The 18,826-nt window shown below is 39.2% G+C and overlaps 1 protein-coding gene across 1 annotated transcript in view; it reads right to left on the reverse strand.

Annotated features, from left to right (window-relative positions):
- cog6 (component of oligomeric golgi complex 6) overlaps positions 1-16,688 on the reverse strand; it is a 47,653-nt gene extending 30,965 nt beyond the window's left edge. Inside the window, exons 1-4 of the mRNA XM_083548393.1 lie at positions 16,476-16,688; positions 15,606-15,749; positions 15,002-15,073; positions 14,828-14,886 (exon numbers count right to left, since the gene is read on the reverse strand). Of these exons, the coding sequence (XP_083404519.1) occupies positions 14,828-14,886; positions 15,002-15,073; positions 15,606-15,749; positions 16,476-16,613 (413 nt within the window). The 5' untranslated portion in view covers positions 16,614-16,688. The remainder of the gene's footprint in view (positions 1-14,827; positions 14,887-15,001; positions 15,074-15,605; positions 15,750-16,475) is intronic.
- Between the last annotated feature and the right edge of the window lie 2,138 nt (positions 16,689-18,826).

Consider the following 18,826-nt stretch of genomic DNA (forward strand, 5'->3'; position numbering starts at 1 on the left):
AGTTTTAGAAATGCCCTTAGAAGTTTCCCCACTGTGGGCCGAATAAAAGTATATCTTATCTTACTGGTCACACACTATATTAGGGGCGTAACGATACACAACGATGCTAGGAGTATAAAAAAAAACAGAGTTAGCACAGTGTCACTCGCAGTGTCAAAATGCTAAAGAATCAACAGCGCTAGCTGTTGAGTTTTTATTTGTCACAAACATGGTTATATGCAGGATACAACTTGCAGTATAATGAAAAGACACTTCCTGGTTAGCGGCTAATGATAGCGCAATGGATTATTTTACGTTTTATGTCAAGCTTCAAGAATTTCTCTTTAAAGGAGAAAATCCTGATAAATTCTGCATCTGAACACGAACACACACACACACACACACACACACACACACACACACACACACACACACACACACACACACACACACACACACACACACACACACCTGTACTACCCAAAATGGGTCAAACAAATGTAACTATTTAATAAAAAAAATTTCCATTAATTTAATTCTATTTAATTTGTGCCAAAATAATTAATTACTCAATTTATTCAATATAAAAAAAATCTTTGTATTATATTGTATTATAGTTAATTAATTTGATTTCTTCTATTTTTATAATATATTATTTGATATATTATTTAACAGGCATTTTATTTCAAACTGTTTTAAAAATGTAAACTGTTTAAATGTTGATGATCACAAATATTAATAATAAACTACGTTATTAAAAAATGACAAGAAATTTCATGTTAACATTTCTCCCCCCTAATCGTACTGAAATTGAACCGAACCGTGACATAAAAGCTGAGGTACGTCCCGAACCAAATTCTGTGTTTTCCGTTACACCCCTACTGATATTTCCCATCATCTTTGGCAGTTTTTTCCTCACATACTGCATTAATGATTGAGACGTACATTCACTGTGGCTTTTCGACCCCAATTTCCAGCCCTATGCGGTGCTGTATTTCCCGTAGATCTAAATGCAGATTAGTACTGAAAACACAGCCATGTGTTAGTCAGTACCTTGTGGCAGAGAATGGAAGGAATACATCACTAAGTATGGTTTGGGATTTCATCTACCATCATTTTTAACACTTATTAATGCTTGTCTCTTTGAAGCTCTGATTATTATAGGCCTGGATATGAAGCTCACTGTTCTGCCTTACAGCTCAGACTTTCATTCTGGGCATGAGATATTATTTTGTCTCTGTTGCTCTGAGACACACAGCATTATTTAGGTCTGGAACTACCTCCGGCACTGACTAATATGACTTCTACTGTTTTTTTTTTTTTGGTTTTTTTTAGTGTAGAAGTTATTGCTTGGCATGCAGAGGGGAAAAAATAAAATGGCACCCCAACACACTATGATAGTAAAATCATTAAGAAGACAACCCATTAAATCTGACTGGAATGAAAATAATAGGAAAACAAAAAGGTTAATAAACCTGTCTCGCAAAAAAAGAGTGTAACGAATAAGATTCCACACACAACTCGATACACTTTTAATGAATGTGCATAGTTATTGACTTTCATTTAATGCTTCATAAACGAGGCTTTGCAGCAAGGAAGCGTACATTTATTTGCCGTGAGACAGAGAGAATAAAGAAAGATGCTTTTGAGGGATTACCTTTAAATTAAGGGTGTAACACTATGGCAGTTCTCACTCTCAATATATCAGTATAATGGTTTATGCCCAGTTCTTCAATCAGAAGATTAAATAAAAAAATAAATGCAATCACTATGCTCCCTGAAATGGTCCAGATGCACACCACTTCTCTCAGCCAGATGCCCTATGGACCGTTTTTGACCAGCTTTTCTAAAAACTCTCCAAAAAGCGCACAGTTATTGTATGTATATAAAGAATAATTACACCTTGGATATTCAATCAATGGACTTTTAGTTTTAAAGACTTTGGGCCAAATTGACTCAGGATCTTGAGCCAGAGTGCTTAAAATGCTCTTGTGTGCAGAACTAATTTCTTACATTACAAGCCCCTAATTCCAAAACGTCTTTAATGAACTTGTAATGGAGTCTTAAGCCATTGATATGCAGTTACTGAAAAGATTGAGCCAGACAGAGCGAGAGAGAGAGAGAGAGAGAGAGAGAGAGAGAGAGAGAGAGAGAGAGAGAGAGAGAGAGAGAGAGAGAGAGAGAGAGAATAAGAAAAAGAGTACACGAGAGAGCATTGCTATAATAAGTCTGAAAACAAGTGAATAAGTATCAATATTTATTTAATTAATTTCTTAGATTTTTGATTGTCGGTAATAATAACCAAAAACAACCTGAACAAGTTGCAATATTTATTTTTTTATTTCTTGTGTTAATAAATTAGAATTATAAAATTATAATGAACTTAAAGGGGGAAAAAACGTTGCCATTTTGTTTGTTGTTAGTTTTGCATGCTGTGGTTACTTTCTGTTATTTCAGTTAACTTGGCAAAGTGATACTAAACTGTAATGTGTTCAAAACCTGCTTCAGCTGTGCTGAAAAATAATTGCACACCTTAGATCGTTTGCCAACCAATCAGAATCAAGTATAACAGCGCTATGGTGTATTCTGCTATGGTGTAGTCTGCTATGGTGTCTCAGTGCGACTATAAATGTGTTACTATGGTAACATTTGCTCAATAAGGCAGCACATTCATTTAGAACGGTGATTAACCAAAGGAACGTTTTGAGCGCACATCTTTCAGCCAATCAGAATTAATGGCATAATCTGCTATATACTATAAATAATCACACACACACACACACACACACACACACACACACACACACACACACACACACACACACACACACACACACACACACACACACACACACACTCTTCTTCACACTGGTTCTATCTTTGATTTCAAAGTCATATATAGGATTGAGGATTGCAACACTCCTTAACAAAGGTCCACGGAGAACTTATTAAATGATTATAAAGTCATGCGCCAGTGGTCCTATAGGGTGTTTAGTAAGCCATCTATCTCAGGAACACACATCCACGGCACACCTTATACGATGACATTTTATTAATCTTTGGCTTGCACAGGACCAAACCTGCTGTAAAACCTTCCAAAACTTTATTTACAAAACCCCACTACACAGATTGAGACAGATTTGTCTCTTCTTCATCCTGATACAAATGCAAAGTGAAGCTATGTGTCATGGGAAAAATGGGAATACATTCCCCCTACCAGCCCCCTGCTAGTTCGTGCATCCTCAATCCAGCTCAGATCACGGAATCAATCAAAGGACTGGGACATGAGCGGCCTCACGAAATGTACTGGCTCGTCTCCCATACTCTAAACCAAAGGTAGGTTTCTGTGACCAGCCAGATCCCTGAATGCAAACAACATCTAGATTATACATTTCAGGTTCTTCCTCTGACTATCTGTATACCTGTTTCTGAGGCACATAAAGCCAAGTTAGACTGTGTTTGCATTTCCCCTCACTGCAGCAATAGAACAAAAATGTGTCCATGCAGCAATTAAAAAAAGAGAGAAATTTGTATTCTTTATAACACTTGCTGTAAAATCCATATTCGTAAAATCAGTACATTTAGAATTCCTTGTAAGCCGTTGATGATTCATTGTAAATATTTCTATAAACTATAATGATGCCTCTATAACTTATAAAACCGTGTACCGTAATTTCCGGACTATTAAGCGCACCCATATATAAGCCGCACCCACTGAATTTGACAAAGATTTTCATTTTAAACATAAATAAGCCGCACCGGTCTATAAGCCGCAGGTGTCTACACTGGAACTAATGAACTTTACACAGGCTTTAATAAAAGACAGTGTCTGTTACACAGTGTAACGGGTGAAGTATGTTGTGGCTCCTTTAAGAGCAGAGCGGTATTCTGGGAATAGCCTGCCGGCGCATTTTTCCGCTATTACTGCATGTGTGCAAGACCGAGGAATATGTTCTTATTATTTTCTGATGCTCATTTCTAAGTTTCTTTGACTAACCCGTAACGTTGTTGCCAAGAAAAATTAAAAAGCACGAGTTTTGGACACCTGTCTTTGCTCATATGATTTCTGTTGCAACTGGAGTTAGCGAGCTCTCCCTTCACCCAGACTCAACGCGTTACAACGGCTTGTATCTAAACAGTAGCCGACCAAGAAAGTCATTGTTCACTGTCTTCCTCCTTACATTCACAACTATTTCTCTCGGGAGTTTATCTTTTGGCATCGTCGTGCGTTTAAAAAAAAATTTTTTTTCTCCCGATGCCGTGCAGCTCAGAACACATGTGAGGTGCGTTTTTTCGTTACCGTTCGGAAATTTCATTGGTCTAATGTTATGGGGCTCAGTTTTTTGGCTTGAAGTTTGTGAAAACGGGAAAAACCCAGGAAAAATTCATAAATAAGCCGCTTCGTTGTTTAAGCCGCGGGGTTCAAAGCGTGGGAAAAAAGTAGCGGCTTATAGTCCGAAAAATACGGTAGTTATAATAATTTTTAAAAAATACAATAAAATAATAAAGCTCCATAAAAGCTTTTACAACTAAAAATGACCAGTGGAAAATTGTGCAGTAGATGTAATTTTTTAACAATGAAATTTTTTATAAACATTTATTTAAGCCAGTGTCTCAAGAAATTACAAAAGATACACTCAAGTCTTAGAGAAAAACAAAAGTTTAAAAGTTGCAATAATGTGCCTGCTTTGACTATATTTTGTATTATAATGAATAATTGCACATTATTCACTTTATCTGAAACGCTGGACTGTCAGTTGATCATTGTTTTGTAATTATTCATAGATCATTGGTTATATAGTAAAAAAAAATTATGATTTTCATGATTAAAAAAAAAAAGCTTACAAGAAATTATTGACTATATTAACTGACATGGAAAAAAAAAAAGTCAAATGTGTGAACAAATTTTCATTTAAGCTAATGAAGGTCTCTTTCGCCGTAACTTCCGCTCAAATGCACACGCAAACATAAAGACGAAGTACAAGCTAGGGGCCATTCATGGACAATCAGTGCTACCAGGTGCTTGCTTGTTTGCCTGTCCTCATCCTCCTTTATTCAGGGTTTGTTTTCCTTTCATCACTAGGCAGGGCTGTTGTGTTCTTTAGAGAACAAACGATGCTGTGGCGTTGAGTGATAGAGAGGATGTGGGAGGCAGACAGAGGGCACGAGGCACTTTCTCATCAAGACATGATTCTCATTTGTCACTAAAACCAGGCTTGTCTGAGAAGCATTCAGGTGACACACACTGCTTCTAAATGAGGAAGAAGGAACATAAGAGCATTTTTAGCGTTTTCTCAGAACGGAGAAAGTCTGCCGCTAGTCTATCACCTCATTCTATCTAAAGAACTTGAAAACCAGACCTTCAGTAAGAAGTAAGTAGAGAGAAATTATATATTTATTTTTCCTCCATCTAAAATGTCATGTCAAGCTCTTGACAGTACGCCTCAAGTGGTAGAGAAGTAAAAAAAAAAAAAAAAAAAAAAGGTCAGCATTTGTCTATACAATGAATTCCCACAAATAGAAGCACATGGATAACCAAAGGTCAGAGGGGGGAAATTTCCAGACTGGGAAAGCTGACACCAGTAGTCTGGGGTTGAATATTTTATATCCTTTCTTTATATCTGTTCTTTCAATTTTCTCCCAATAAGTAAAAGTGCATCCCATGTCCTTGTCTTGTATCTCCCACAGCTTTCTCTCTGTGAGATACAGTGAGGAAAATAAGTATTTGAACACCCTGCTATTTTGCAAGTTCTCCCACTTAGAAATCATGGAGTGGTCTGAAATTGTCATCGTAGGTGCATGTCCACTGTGAGAGACATAATCTAAAAAAAAAAATCCAGAAATCACAATGTATGATTTTTAAACTATTTATTTGTATGATACAGCTGCAAATAAGTATTTGAACACCTGAGAAAGTCAATGTTAATATTTGGTACAGTAGCATTTGTTTGAGGTCAAACGTTTCCTGTAGTTTTTCACCAGGTTTGCACACACTGCAGGAGGGATTTTGTCCCACTCCTCCACACAGATCTTCTCTAGATCAGTCAGGTTTCTGGCCTGTTGCTGAGAAACACGGAGTTTGAGCTCCCTCCAAAGATTCTCTATTGGGTTTAGGTCTGGAGACTGGCTAGGCCACGCCAGAACCTTGATATGCTTCTTACAGAGCCACTCCTTGGTTATCCTGGCTGTGTGCTTCGGGTCATTGTCACGTTGGAAGACCCCGCCTCGACCCATCTTCAATGCTCTAACTGAGGGAAGGAGGTTGTTCCCCAAAATCTCGCAATACATGGCCCCGGTCATCCTCTCCTTAATACAGTGCAGTCGCCCTGTCCCATGTGCAGAAAAACACCCCCAAAGCATGATGCTACCACCCCCATGCTTCACAGTAGGGATGGTGTTCTTGGGATGGTACTCATCATTCTTCTTCCTCCAAACACGTTTAGTGAAATTATGACCCAAAAATTCTATTTTGGTCGCATCTGACCACATGACTTTCTCCCATGACTCCTCTGGATCATCCAAATGGTCATTGGCAAACTTAAGACGTGCCTGGACATATGCTGGTTTAAGCAGGGGAACCTTCCATGCCATGCATGATTTCAAACCATGACGTCTTAGTGTATTACCAACAGTAACCTTGGAAACGGTGGTCTCAGCTCTTTTCAGGTCATTGACCAGCTCCTACCGTGTAGTTCTGGGTTGATTTCTCACCTTCCTTAGGATCATTGAGACCCTACGAGGTGAGATCTTGCATGGAGCCCCAGTCCGAGGGAGATTGACAGTCATGTTTAGCTTCTTCCATTTCCTAATGATTGCTCCAACAGTGGACCTTTTCTCACCGAGCTGCTTGGCAATTTCCCCGTAGCCCTTTCCAGCCTTGTGGAGGTGTACAATTTTGTCTCTAGTGTCTTTGGACAGCTCTTTGGTCTTGGCCATGTTAGTAGCTGGATTCTTACTGATTGTATGGGGTGTACAGGTGTCTTTATGCAGCTAACGACCTCAAACAGGTGCATCTAATTTAGGATAATAAATGTAGTGGAGGTGGACATTTTAAAGGCAGACTAACAGGTCTTTGAGGGTCAGAATTCTAGCTGATAGACAGGTGTTCAAATACTTATTTGCAGCTGTATCATACAAATAAATAGTTGAAAAATCATATATTGTGATTTCTGGATTTTATTTTTTAGATTATGTCTCTCACAGTCGACATGCACCTACGATGACAATTTCAGACCCCTCCATGATTTCTAAGTGGGGGAACTTGCAAAATAGAAGGGTGTTCAAATACTTATTTTCCTCACTGTATATGGGAAGTCAGGCAAGGTTACAGAGCAGCTGGACAGACAGGGATGCTCCCATCTGGCCGAGTGCATTGTAGACTCACTGATGAAAATGTCACTAACACCGAGTTGCTCCCAAAAGGCCTGGGGGACAAAATGACAACGCCAACAGGCCCACTCTATATTTATTAAACAGTTGGATTCATTCAGGAGACTTTTCCCTGGATAACACAAATGCTATTCGAGTATTAAACAGGTTCTCACAAGATATTAGCAGAAAGCAAAATTCGATTCTTAATACACAACACAACACAACAGGCATGCTTTGTTTTTCAACCCTAAAATGTCTGCTAGATCTGTGGAAAGTCTAGGACAGAAGTGTAATATGATTGACAGGAAATCTTATTTAATCTATTTAATCTATTCAATTACTGAATCTCATAGGATTAGGGCAATCACAATTATTACATTCTTGCTGATTATTATTGTTATTCATCTAATCTATATTCAATTGTCATTTCTGTGAACTTCATAAAATTGTGCACACGCCAAAATGTCATAGCCATTTATTAACAGCATATCGACATGGAAAGGATTAATAATAATAAATGTTGCAGTGACAAAAACAGGACTTGGCTTTAGAATATACAATATGTTTTTTGCAATAGAATTTTCTAAGATATATTTGAATAATGCACTGGTAAATTGAGTATCGGAACAAAGTCTATGCATTCAATTTGTATCTTTGATTTTATGCCGCACAGTAGACTGCTACTGGTGTGTCTGTGATGTTTTGTGAAATTTAGCAACAGAAACTCAGAGGTGCGTGGACCCTGCATCAAACCCGTGTGTGGACTCCGCATCAAACCCGTGTGTGGACCCCGTATCAAACCCGTGTGTGGACCCCGCATCAAACCCGTGTGTGGACCCCGTATCAAACCGGTGTGTGGACCTTGTAAAAAACCCGTGTGTGGACCCCGCATCAAACCGGTGTGTGGACCCCGTATCAAACCCGTGTGTGGACCTTGCAAAAAACCCGTGTGTGGACCTTGCAAAAAACCCGTGTGTGGACCCTGCATTAAACCCGTGTGTGGACCCTGCATCAAACCCGTGTGTGGACCCTGCATCAAACCCGTGTGTGGACCCTGCATCAAACCCGTGTGTGGACCCTGCATCAAACCCGTGTGTGGACCCTGCATCAAACCCGTGTGTGGACCCTGCATCAAACCCGTGTGTGGACCCTGCATCAAACCCGTGTGTGGACCCTGCATCAAACCCGTGTGTGGACCCTGCATCAAACCCGTGTGTGGACCCTGTATAAAACCGGTGTATGGACCCTGCATCAAACCCGTGTGTGTCAATTGCAACCAAGTATCAAGTCAATATCGAGTAAGAATCATGTCAATCTTACTTTCAAGTCAGTATTAAATGAATATTGAATGTGTAAAATCAGTATCAAATGACTATGGTATCAAGAAAGAATCTGAACTGAATCAGTATCAAATCAATAGCAGGCATCAGTCAATACATGTAGATTTATTGTCAATGTCATAATGAAACACATGCTGCCCCAAAGCTTATGAATGAACATAAGCCTAATTTTAATTGTATATTTAATTAAGAGTTAATAAAAAAATAAATTCCATACTCTGAGGTCAGGGCTTTTAAACCATGGAACAACCAGATGCCCATCACATCTGTGTCAACATGACAGTGGCAGATGTGCCACAAGGTCAGAAACGTAGCAAACCTGCATTGCTCAGCTCCAGCAGTCACTTTCTGCACACCATCGCATTCAGCCTTGTTCTATCACTCAGACTCTTACGATCAAACCCCCTGTGCATAAATCACTCTACTTTTCTCTCACCCAATCCATCTCTTTTCCTCACTGCAGTGTGCCAACGTTTCATCAGGGGAGACATTCTGCTGAGCGCTCCTGTCACCTCCACCATCGCGTCTCCCTCTAATCAATTATGCCCAAATGAGTTTTATTGGCAGCCCCTCAATGGCCATAAACAACTGTGTGCTACTAGCAGGGGTCATAAAGCTGAACTGCGGGTGGTAAAAAGCGAATACAAAAGTTGATTCATCACTCTGCACCACATCCTCTCCTCATTGCCAGGGGCAAGCGTTGTTGTCTCTCATACCTATCGTAGGCTACAATCAGTAGAATTCACAAAGAGCAGCCTACAAGAGATACGACACTATTAATTACACATGCTGCACTGAAGTGCGACAAGAATAACACTCGAAGAAACGGCTTATGAATTATTCATAGGACCTCATCAAAAGTTGCATTTCTAACTTATCTATAAATCTATGGACGCTCATTTATATTCTTCAGATGGAACACAGAGAGGCAGAGCAAAGACCCGCTTAAAATCTGACAAAATGCTTGACAGAGGTTAGAAAAAATTATAGATCAGGTAGCAGCAAGAGTGGTAAAAATAAATTATAATAACCAAATGAATACATTAAATACAAATACCAAACTGCAGAAATAAAAGGTTCATTTAGGCTGTTTAGAGCAGGGAACTGAAATTCACTCGAAGAGCCTGAAACACCCACCTTTTATAAACTAGTCTTCATGCTTCAATAGGAACTGATAATGAATGTTTAGTGAAGCAAAGGGAAGGTCACTGGTAATTGATTATAATTAATTTTTTCATAAAACTGCAGTTTTTGGATAGGCTTCTTAAAGCTGCAGTATATCAGCAAACTGGAAAAATTTATTTCCTTTCCATTTGTAAAGACGTCTACAGCTATGTAGCTCCAGACACAGCAGGCTTTGTGTCCTGACACCTTACTATAATATATCCGGCATTAACGTTTTCAGCTATTTGTGTTACAGTAGCTATACTGTGCGATCATAAGAGATGAGCCAGCTTTCAAACCTCACATGCATCAGTGCGCTTTGGGGGCTCATAAACCTGTCACTTCTTTGGACCACTTTTGGTTGGTACAATACTAACCACTGAATACTGAGAACACCGGCACCCAAAAAGACCTTTGTCTGCAAGCCATCCCAATGAAAGGATTGCCAAACACACACACACACACACACACACACACACACACACACACACACACACACACCTATTTGCTATTTTTGCACAAATTGCTGCTAAACCAATTCAGTGTTTACATGTATTCATTTTTATACAGAGAAATAAACCCACACTAACACAAATCTTCAGTGCTGCAATGTCACTGTGTCTACTGTCTCACTGTATAATGCTGTTTATTTTTGAACTAAAGGTTTATGTCATGTGCTAGTTAGTTCTGAAAAACTGAGATTGAATATGTTTTGGCTAGGTTTATGCAAACATTTGTAGATAGCGTGTAACTGTAAATGACAGAAAGCGGGGCATTCAGTATTATTTATGTTTACAATACCGTGACAAATCTGCATATGACCCTCTGTTTCACAGCTCCTGAAGTTGATTGTATTGATGGTGGGAGGTTGTGATGGCTAATCGTGCCGTTTGTGGCTTCTAAGAAGCAAAATGTTTTCATGCACGGGCTAACGGAAAAAAAAGGAAGTTTATATTTACCAGCATCCCTGAGGATTTCAGTCTCAGCTTAACAGCTTATGAGGGCGAGCAGACATTTTTGGCGAAGCTGTAGAATTGGTCGATTTTAAACATTTAGGCACCGAAAATGGAGAGGAATTTAAACAGGAAAAATATATATAGTGACAGCAATTGCAACGTATATTTATTTTAAAAAGGTCAGGTCATAACTTTGTTGCGGAGACTCCACTAAGCAAGTTATTTCCTGTTGAACTTGTGTTATGAGAGCTATAAAACTGTCCCTCCCCACTTTCTCACTAAAGAACAAAAGCTAGTCATGTTACAGAAAAACCAAAAACCCAAAGAGTTCTGTACACATACAGTGAGAAAAATAAGTATTTGAACACCCTGCTATTTTGCAAGTTCTCCCACTAAGAAATCATGGAGGGGTCTGACATTGTCATCGTAGATGCATGTCCACTGTGAGAGACATAATAAAAAAAAATAATCCAGAAATCACAATATATGATTTTTCAACTATTTATTTGTATGATACAGCTGCAAATAAGTATTTGAACACCTGTCTATCAGCTAGAATTCTGACCCACAAAGACCTGTTAGTCTGCCTTTAAAATGTCCACCTCCACTACATTTATTATCCTAAATTAGATGCACCTGTTTGAGGTCGTTAGCTGCATAAAGACACCTGTCCACCCCATACAATCAGTAAGAATCCAACTACTAACATGGCCAAGACCAAAGAGCTGTCCAAAGACACTAGAGACAAAATTGTACACCTCCACAAGGCTGGAAAGGGCTACGGGGAAATTGCCAAGCAGCTTGGTGAAAAAAGGTCTACTGTTGGAGCAATCATTAGAAAATGGAAGAAGCTAAACATGACTGTCAATCTCCCTCGGACTGGAGCTCCATGCAAGATCTCACCTCGTGGGGTCTCAATGATCCTAAGGAAGGTGAGAAATCAGCCCAGAACTACACGGGAGGAGCTGGTCAATGACCTGAAAAGAGCTGGGACCACCGTTTCCAAGGTTACTGTTGGTAATACACTAAGACGTGTCGGATCTCAGAATCCCCCCTGAGACCAAACACCTCAGGAGTGCTCCAAGTTTACCTTTCTGGTTCTTGCTTAACACTAACTCGGTCAGGACTCCCAATAAAAGGCCCAGAGACTTGGATGAGAAGGACAGCAAAATACAAGTTTATTTCTTTTCTCTGCAGAGAAGATCAATCACCAAAACAGATATAATCCACAAGAAAGCTCCTTTTCAGAATAATAGATGCTTGCAAGCACTTCAAAAGGAAAGTTCCCAAAACCTTAAGGGGTGAATCACCTAAGGTGATTTCCACCCAGAACTTTTAGGTAGTTTCCAAAATCTAAGCTCACCAAAAGATGGTTTGAAATCATGCATGGCACGGAAGGTTCCCCTGCTTAAATCAGCACATGTCCAGGCACGTCTTAAGTTTGCCAATAACCATTTGGATGATCCAGAGGAGTCATGGGAGAAAGTCATGTGGTCAGATGAGACCAAAATAGAACTTTTGGGTCATAATTCCACTAAACGTGTTTGGAGGACGAAGAATAATGAGTACCATCACAAGAACACCGTCCCTACTGTGAAGCATGGGGGTGGTAGCATCATGTTTTGGGGGTGTTTTTCTGCACATGGGACAGGGCGACTGCACTGTATTAAGGAGAGGATGAACGGGGCCATGTATTGCGAGATTTTGGGGAACAACCTCCTTCCCTCAGTTAGAGCATTGAAGATGGGTCGAGGCTGGGTCTTCCAACATGACAATGACCCGAAGCACACAGCCAGGATAACCAAGGAGTGGCTCTGTAAGAAGCATATCAAGGTTCTGGCATGGCCTAGCCAGTCTCCAGACCTAAACCCAATAGAGAATCTTTGGAGGGAGCTCAAACTCCGTGTTTCTCAGCGACAGGCCAGAAACCTGACTGATCTAGAGAAGATCTGTGTGGAGGAGTGGGCCAAAATCCCTCCTGCAGTGTGTGCAAACCTGGTGAAAAACTACAGGAAACGTTTGACCTCTGTAATTGCAAACAAAGGCTACTGTACCAAATATTAACATTGACTTTCTCAGGTGTTCAAATACTTATTTGCAGCTGTATCATACAAATAAATAGTTAAAAATCATATATTGTGATTTCTGGATTTTTTTTTTTTAGATTATGTCTCTCACAGTGGACATGCACCTACGATGACAATTTCAGACCCCTCCATGATTTCTAAGTGGGAGAACTTGCGAAATAGCAGGGTGTTCAAATACTTATTTTCCTCACTGTATACACACACACACACACACACACACACACACACACACACACACACACACAGTGGAACCTTGACACTCGTGACCTCGATAGTTCGCAACTTTTCATTTGAAACTGGACTAAGAGTAACTCCTGAAAAATCTGATGGTTCGCGAAAAGCGTCGAAAGTTCGGAGTAACATTTCAAAACAGAGTTTGTATTGATAAATTACATAAAAATGTTTGGAAAACTATTTTATTATTGTGTTATTAATTTAAATAAAACATATATAACAAGTAAATCACAATTTATTTATTTTCTGTTGTGTTATTCACGACTTTTGCTGCCGAAACAGTTGCGACTCATGGAGCATTAACATTATTAACTTCTTCAGCAGTTTAAATTACAGTAACTCGTCTGTTGGATCGGACCACACAAACCAGCCTTCGTTTTCCACGTGCATCAATGTGCCTCGGCCCCCCCATGACCCTGTAGCAGGTTCACCACTATTCCACACCACTTTTGATAGATACTGACCACTGTAGACTGGGAACATCCCACAAGAACTGAAGTTTTGGAGATGCTCTGACCCAGACGTCTAGCCATCACAATTTACTCCTGGCAATTTTTCCACCTTCTAACCATCAACTTTAAGGACAAAATGTTCAGCTGCCACCTAATATATCCCACCCACTAACAGGTGCCATGATGAAGAGATAATCAGTGTTATTCTGTAGACTGTAATAACATGCACCATCCTACAGTCCTTTGAATCCTACACATTAATTCTCTTTATGCTCCATGAAATGCCAGAACTATATTAATTATGAATAATTATGTCATTAAAAGAGAGAGTTGAAATGAAAGAACAAAACAACTGGGTGCTTTATAGAGCTTTCTACTGAACAACACGCAAATTAATGAGCAAATCCCAGGCGGCCTCTGTGCTAAAACATTTTAAAACTGCTCTAAAACACTACCTCCAAAGTCTGGTCTCGAGAGTTACTTCTAATCCCATTACAAACTGATATACGGTCTTTTCATTTCCACTGGCAGCCGATTCGATTTACACAAAGTCATCTGCAACAGCGTTCTCGATAATGAATTTGGTAATGAACTTGATCAGCTTGCACTTTACAGCACCCTAAACAGCCTAAAATAAAAGTGTGTACCCTCAGCAGATTTAAGCTCCTCATGCATATGCTAGTAGCGTGCTGAGAGATATCAAGCTGTAATCCTTTGTTTGCAATCAACCTTCCTGAGACAAGGATCTTCTTTTGATTATTAGTGTATGCAAAAAGCTTAGATTTAAAAGCAATGACCTCTGTTATTAATAATCTTTTTAACACAATGTATCAGAAAACAAAATACTGAGTATGGTGTAAATCAAATCTTCTAAATCCAGGATTTTTTTTATATAAAGGCAAAGATTTATGCCATTAAGGCAATATGAAGTCAAAGTATATTAAAAACCAAAGAAAATAAACAAAGCGGCAGAAAAACAGGTTCCATTTTAGATAGATAGATAGATAGATAGATAGATAGATAGATAGATAGATAGATAGATAGATAGATAGATAGATAGATAGATAGATAGACAGACAGACAGACAGACAGACAGACAGACAGACAGACAGACAGACAGACAGACAGACAGACAGACAGACGCCACACTATTGCTAACTTCCAAACAATGTAAATATGTTGTGTCTGACTGTAGTGTGTGGATCCAATAGTTTGCGGTAATTAGCATTTTTTATTCGACTTACTTTTCTCCTTGTAGTTTGTTGGTTTTCAATATCAGGTCTTGGGTTTGCTCCTTGGCTGCCTATTAAAAGGAGCAGCACATTATTGTGTAAACTACACAGCACAGCAAAACAACATAATAGTGCAAGTTATATAATTTTGGCCACGACTGCTGCAGATCGAAAAAAACAGTATACCTTTAATCTATTAGTCATTTCTTCACAACAGCAACTCATGGCTTGGACATCTTCATGTATACTCTCCAGCTCCTTAAAAAAAAGAAGGAAGATTAAAATTAAGGGATACAGTGGAACCTCGGAGCTCGCGGCCTCAGCGCTCGCGACCTCGCATGCTCGCGACTTTCATTCCGACCGGCGAGCTGCTCAAAACGCTAGTTTTAACATTTTTAATCAAGGTTTATCTCATTAAAATTGTCTAAAAATGCTTTAAAACTATTTGTATTATGTATTATTCATTTAAACTATAAAATATAACATATACAGTACTGTATGACAAATAAATTATTAAAGTATTGGTAAAATAGTCTATAATAATAATTAAGTGTTATGGAGTGAAATAGTGTTATTTACTCATTTAAATCGATTTCGTATAGTGTTCTTTGGGTTTTTACTGGGTTGGAAGGGGCGTATCAAAAGGTCGCGAAAATTTGGAACTCGCGACCGGTCTTGGTCCCTAACCCTCGCGAGCTCCGAGGTTCCACTGTACTTATATATAATGCATATAAATGTTCTTAGTACGAATGCAATATCACCATCAGAGACCAGGTTAAGCACAACACACCTCTTTCACATCTTTAAATAGCCGCACAAATTCTTCATTGATGGATAAACTGCGCCGCTCGATGTCCCCTCGCAGGTTTCTCCGTGTGCGGAGACTGTTCTCAGTGAAGAAAACCGACAAAGACTTTAAAGCCTCCAGCATCTCCTGGAATCGAAGAGAAGAAGCAGGTGAAGTTTAATATTTAAAACAAATAGAAAAAAAGCTCTCAGGGAAAAAATTAAGAAAAACGAAAAAGAAAATCATGTGGTGAAACTAACAATGCAAAAAATGAGAAATTTATCTATAGGCACAAAAAAAAGAAAATGATGTACAATACAGAATGTTCTTATTTTCTTTTAATTTAACAAAACTCTGAGTAACATTGTTCATTAACTACCGTAAGTCAAACATACACATCATACACATAATAATAATAATAATAATAATAATAATAATAATGTCAGAAGAAGAAGCAAATAAATAATTATTAATTACTTATAGTATTATATTATTTAATTATTTATACTTAAAAAGGCAAATGCTATTTAAAAGTAATAATGTAACATTAAAAGGTAAACAAATTACTATATAAAAGAACAACGTGCCGTAAACGGCCACATTATAGAGTCATGAGGAGAGATTTTTGTTTTGTTTGATCTGAAATCTTATGTACTTTCATGCAGTTCTGTCGAGGTAAAGAGAAAGCTAGCTTACTGCTTAAGTAATATTTATTTAATATGTTTTCATTTTCACCTGTAGATTGTTAGTAAAGTACAGATATTCAGCACTTATGCATCAGTAACAGTGTAACTTAAGCACGATTAATATTAGATTGAAACACCTGCTACATAGCGAGCAAGCATGTAAGCTTTGAATAAACTTGTCTCTCACCTTGTCATTATCCAGCCTGGTTTCCAAAATCTTATTAAGCTTCCTTGACAGCGGGTTGTTAGTCTGAGAAGAAACATTACCGCTGTTTGGGGTCAGACTCGAGCTGTCAGATGAAATTTCCACTTTTGTATCTGCCATTTCAAAACAAACCACGTCAACTACCAGGAAGCTGTTTTGAGCATCGCGGATTTCCGTCCCCCTGCTACACGGAATACTGAACAAAAAGTTCCGGCCCGGGAGCTACCTAAAGTCCATATAAACACCAGAAAAGAGATTTTCATAATGAACATGCTAGTCTTAAAAAACCAATAATATTCTTATATTTAAATGAAAGCTATTAGAAACTATGAACATTTGTAGAGTTAAAAGGGCAACACATTAGTCTATCAGGTATTATTACTATTTTACAGGTTTAGTTAGTGCACAGTTTTGCATGTTCTCCCTGCCTTTGTCTATAAGTGTTCCTGCTGTATTGACCAGTTTTTCACCTGAAAACATGCTGGTAAATGGATTGACAATGTAATTGCTTCTAGGTGTGTGTGTGTGTGTGTGTGTGCGTGCCTTTTGGTAGACTGACATCCCATTAATGGGCTCAGTGTTCCATGGATAGGCTGTGGGTCCACAGTTCACGAAGACCCTGAAGTGATTATCAAAGTAATGTATAAATAACAAAAAACATCACGTGTTTGACAAATCAGCAAGTTAAAATCAGTTTTAAAAAGGACATACATCCCCCGGGATCAGGGCTGGCTTAAGGCAAGGCCTCTGACAATCATTTAGTCAATTTTATTGGAAAGATACCCTGCTACAATGTCGTTATACTCACCCGGACTCACCTCTGCACATAAACTTCATAGTGTGAGGAAAAAGATGGATGTCCTTGACCCTGAAAACTACATTACACCAAAATGATCAAATTACAAAAAGACTTCTGGAGAAAAGGTTCAGGTAGAAAACAGGGATATGGTTTATGGTGTGCAGCAGCTTTCTGAATAATTCACAGCAGTGCATCCCTTTGTGTAAACTCCAGTGCCCTGGCATTCACCCCCTATATCTCCTCCACTCAACAAACAACACCTCTCTGGTGTATATTTAATCCTGCTACAGATTGCTCCTGCTTTATGGAATGTTTAGTTCTGATCTATGATCATGCAAGTTGTATACTGTAAGAAACAGTATAAGCAGGATTACATATTCACTCCCCATGTCACCCGCTGTTGCATTTTTGAAGGAACCTGAAGCAATTTACGATAGATGGTCCATGTCAAGTCCAAGTCATAGCAACTGATGGTTATCAAAGTCAGGGTTAAATGTGTTGATTTTCTATGAATCAGTAAAATACACACAGTCAGCAGACCTAAAGCTTAAGTACTGTACTAGTTTTATTAACTGGCATTTTTAATATATGAATATTATTAGAACCCAGCCATTATGGATGCACAAGCCAGTGCACTCTTAGTGCCGGTCCCAAGCCCGGGTAAATGGGGAGGGTTGCGTTAGGAAGGGCATCCAGCGTAAAACATGTGCCAAATCAAATATGCAGATCACAAATGAGAATTTCATACGGGATCGGCCGAGGCCAGGGTTAACAACGACCGCCACAGGTATCGTTAGCCGACAGGGTACCAGTGGAAATTGGGCTACTGTTGGCCGAAGGAGGAGAAGGAGAGGAGGAAGACGTCTACAGAGACAGCAGGGAAAGGAGCAGTGTAGGAGAGTGGAGGTTCGGGTTGGTACTTTAAATGTTGGTACTATGACTGGTAAAGGGAGAGAGGTAGCTGATATGATGAAGAGGAGAAAGGTAGATATGTTGTGTGTTCAGGAGACCAAGTGGAAAGGGAGTAAGGCCAGGAACATTGGAGGTGGGTTTAAACTGTTCTATCATGGTGTGGATGGAAAGAGAAATGGTGTAGGGGTGATTCTGCAGGAAGAGTACAGTAAGAGTGTAGTGGAGGTGAAGAGAGTTTCTGATAGGGTGATGAACGTGAAGGTGGAAGTTTAAGGAATGATGATAAATGTCATCAGTGCCTATGCTCCACAAGTTGGCTGTGAGATGGAGGAGAAAAAAAAATTCTGGAGTGAATTAGATGAAGTGGATGGTGTACCTAGGAAAGAACGATTGGTGATTGGGGTAGACTTTAATGGGCATGTAGGTGAAGGGAACAGAGGTGATGAGGAGGAGATGAGTAGGTATGGTTTTAAGGAGAGGAATGTGGAAGGGCAAATGATGGTAGATTTTGCTAAAAGGATGGAAATGGCAGTGGTGAACACTTATTTTAGGAAGAAGGAGGATCATAGGGTGACGTATAAGAGTGGAGGAAGGTGCACACAGGTGGACTATGTGCTATGCA

Source organism: Silurus aristotelis, assembly GCF_946808225.1.
Source record: "Silurus aristotelis genome assembly, chromosome: 8".
Classification (NCBI taxonomy): domain Eukaryota; kingdom Metazoa; phylum Chordata; class Actinopteri; order Siluriformes; family Siluridae; genus Silurus; species Silurus aristotelis.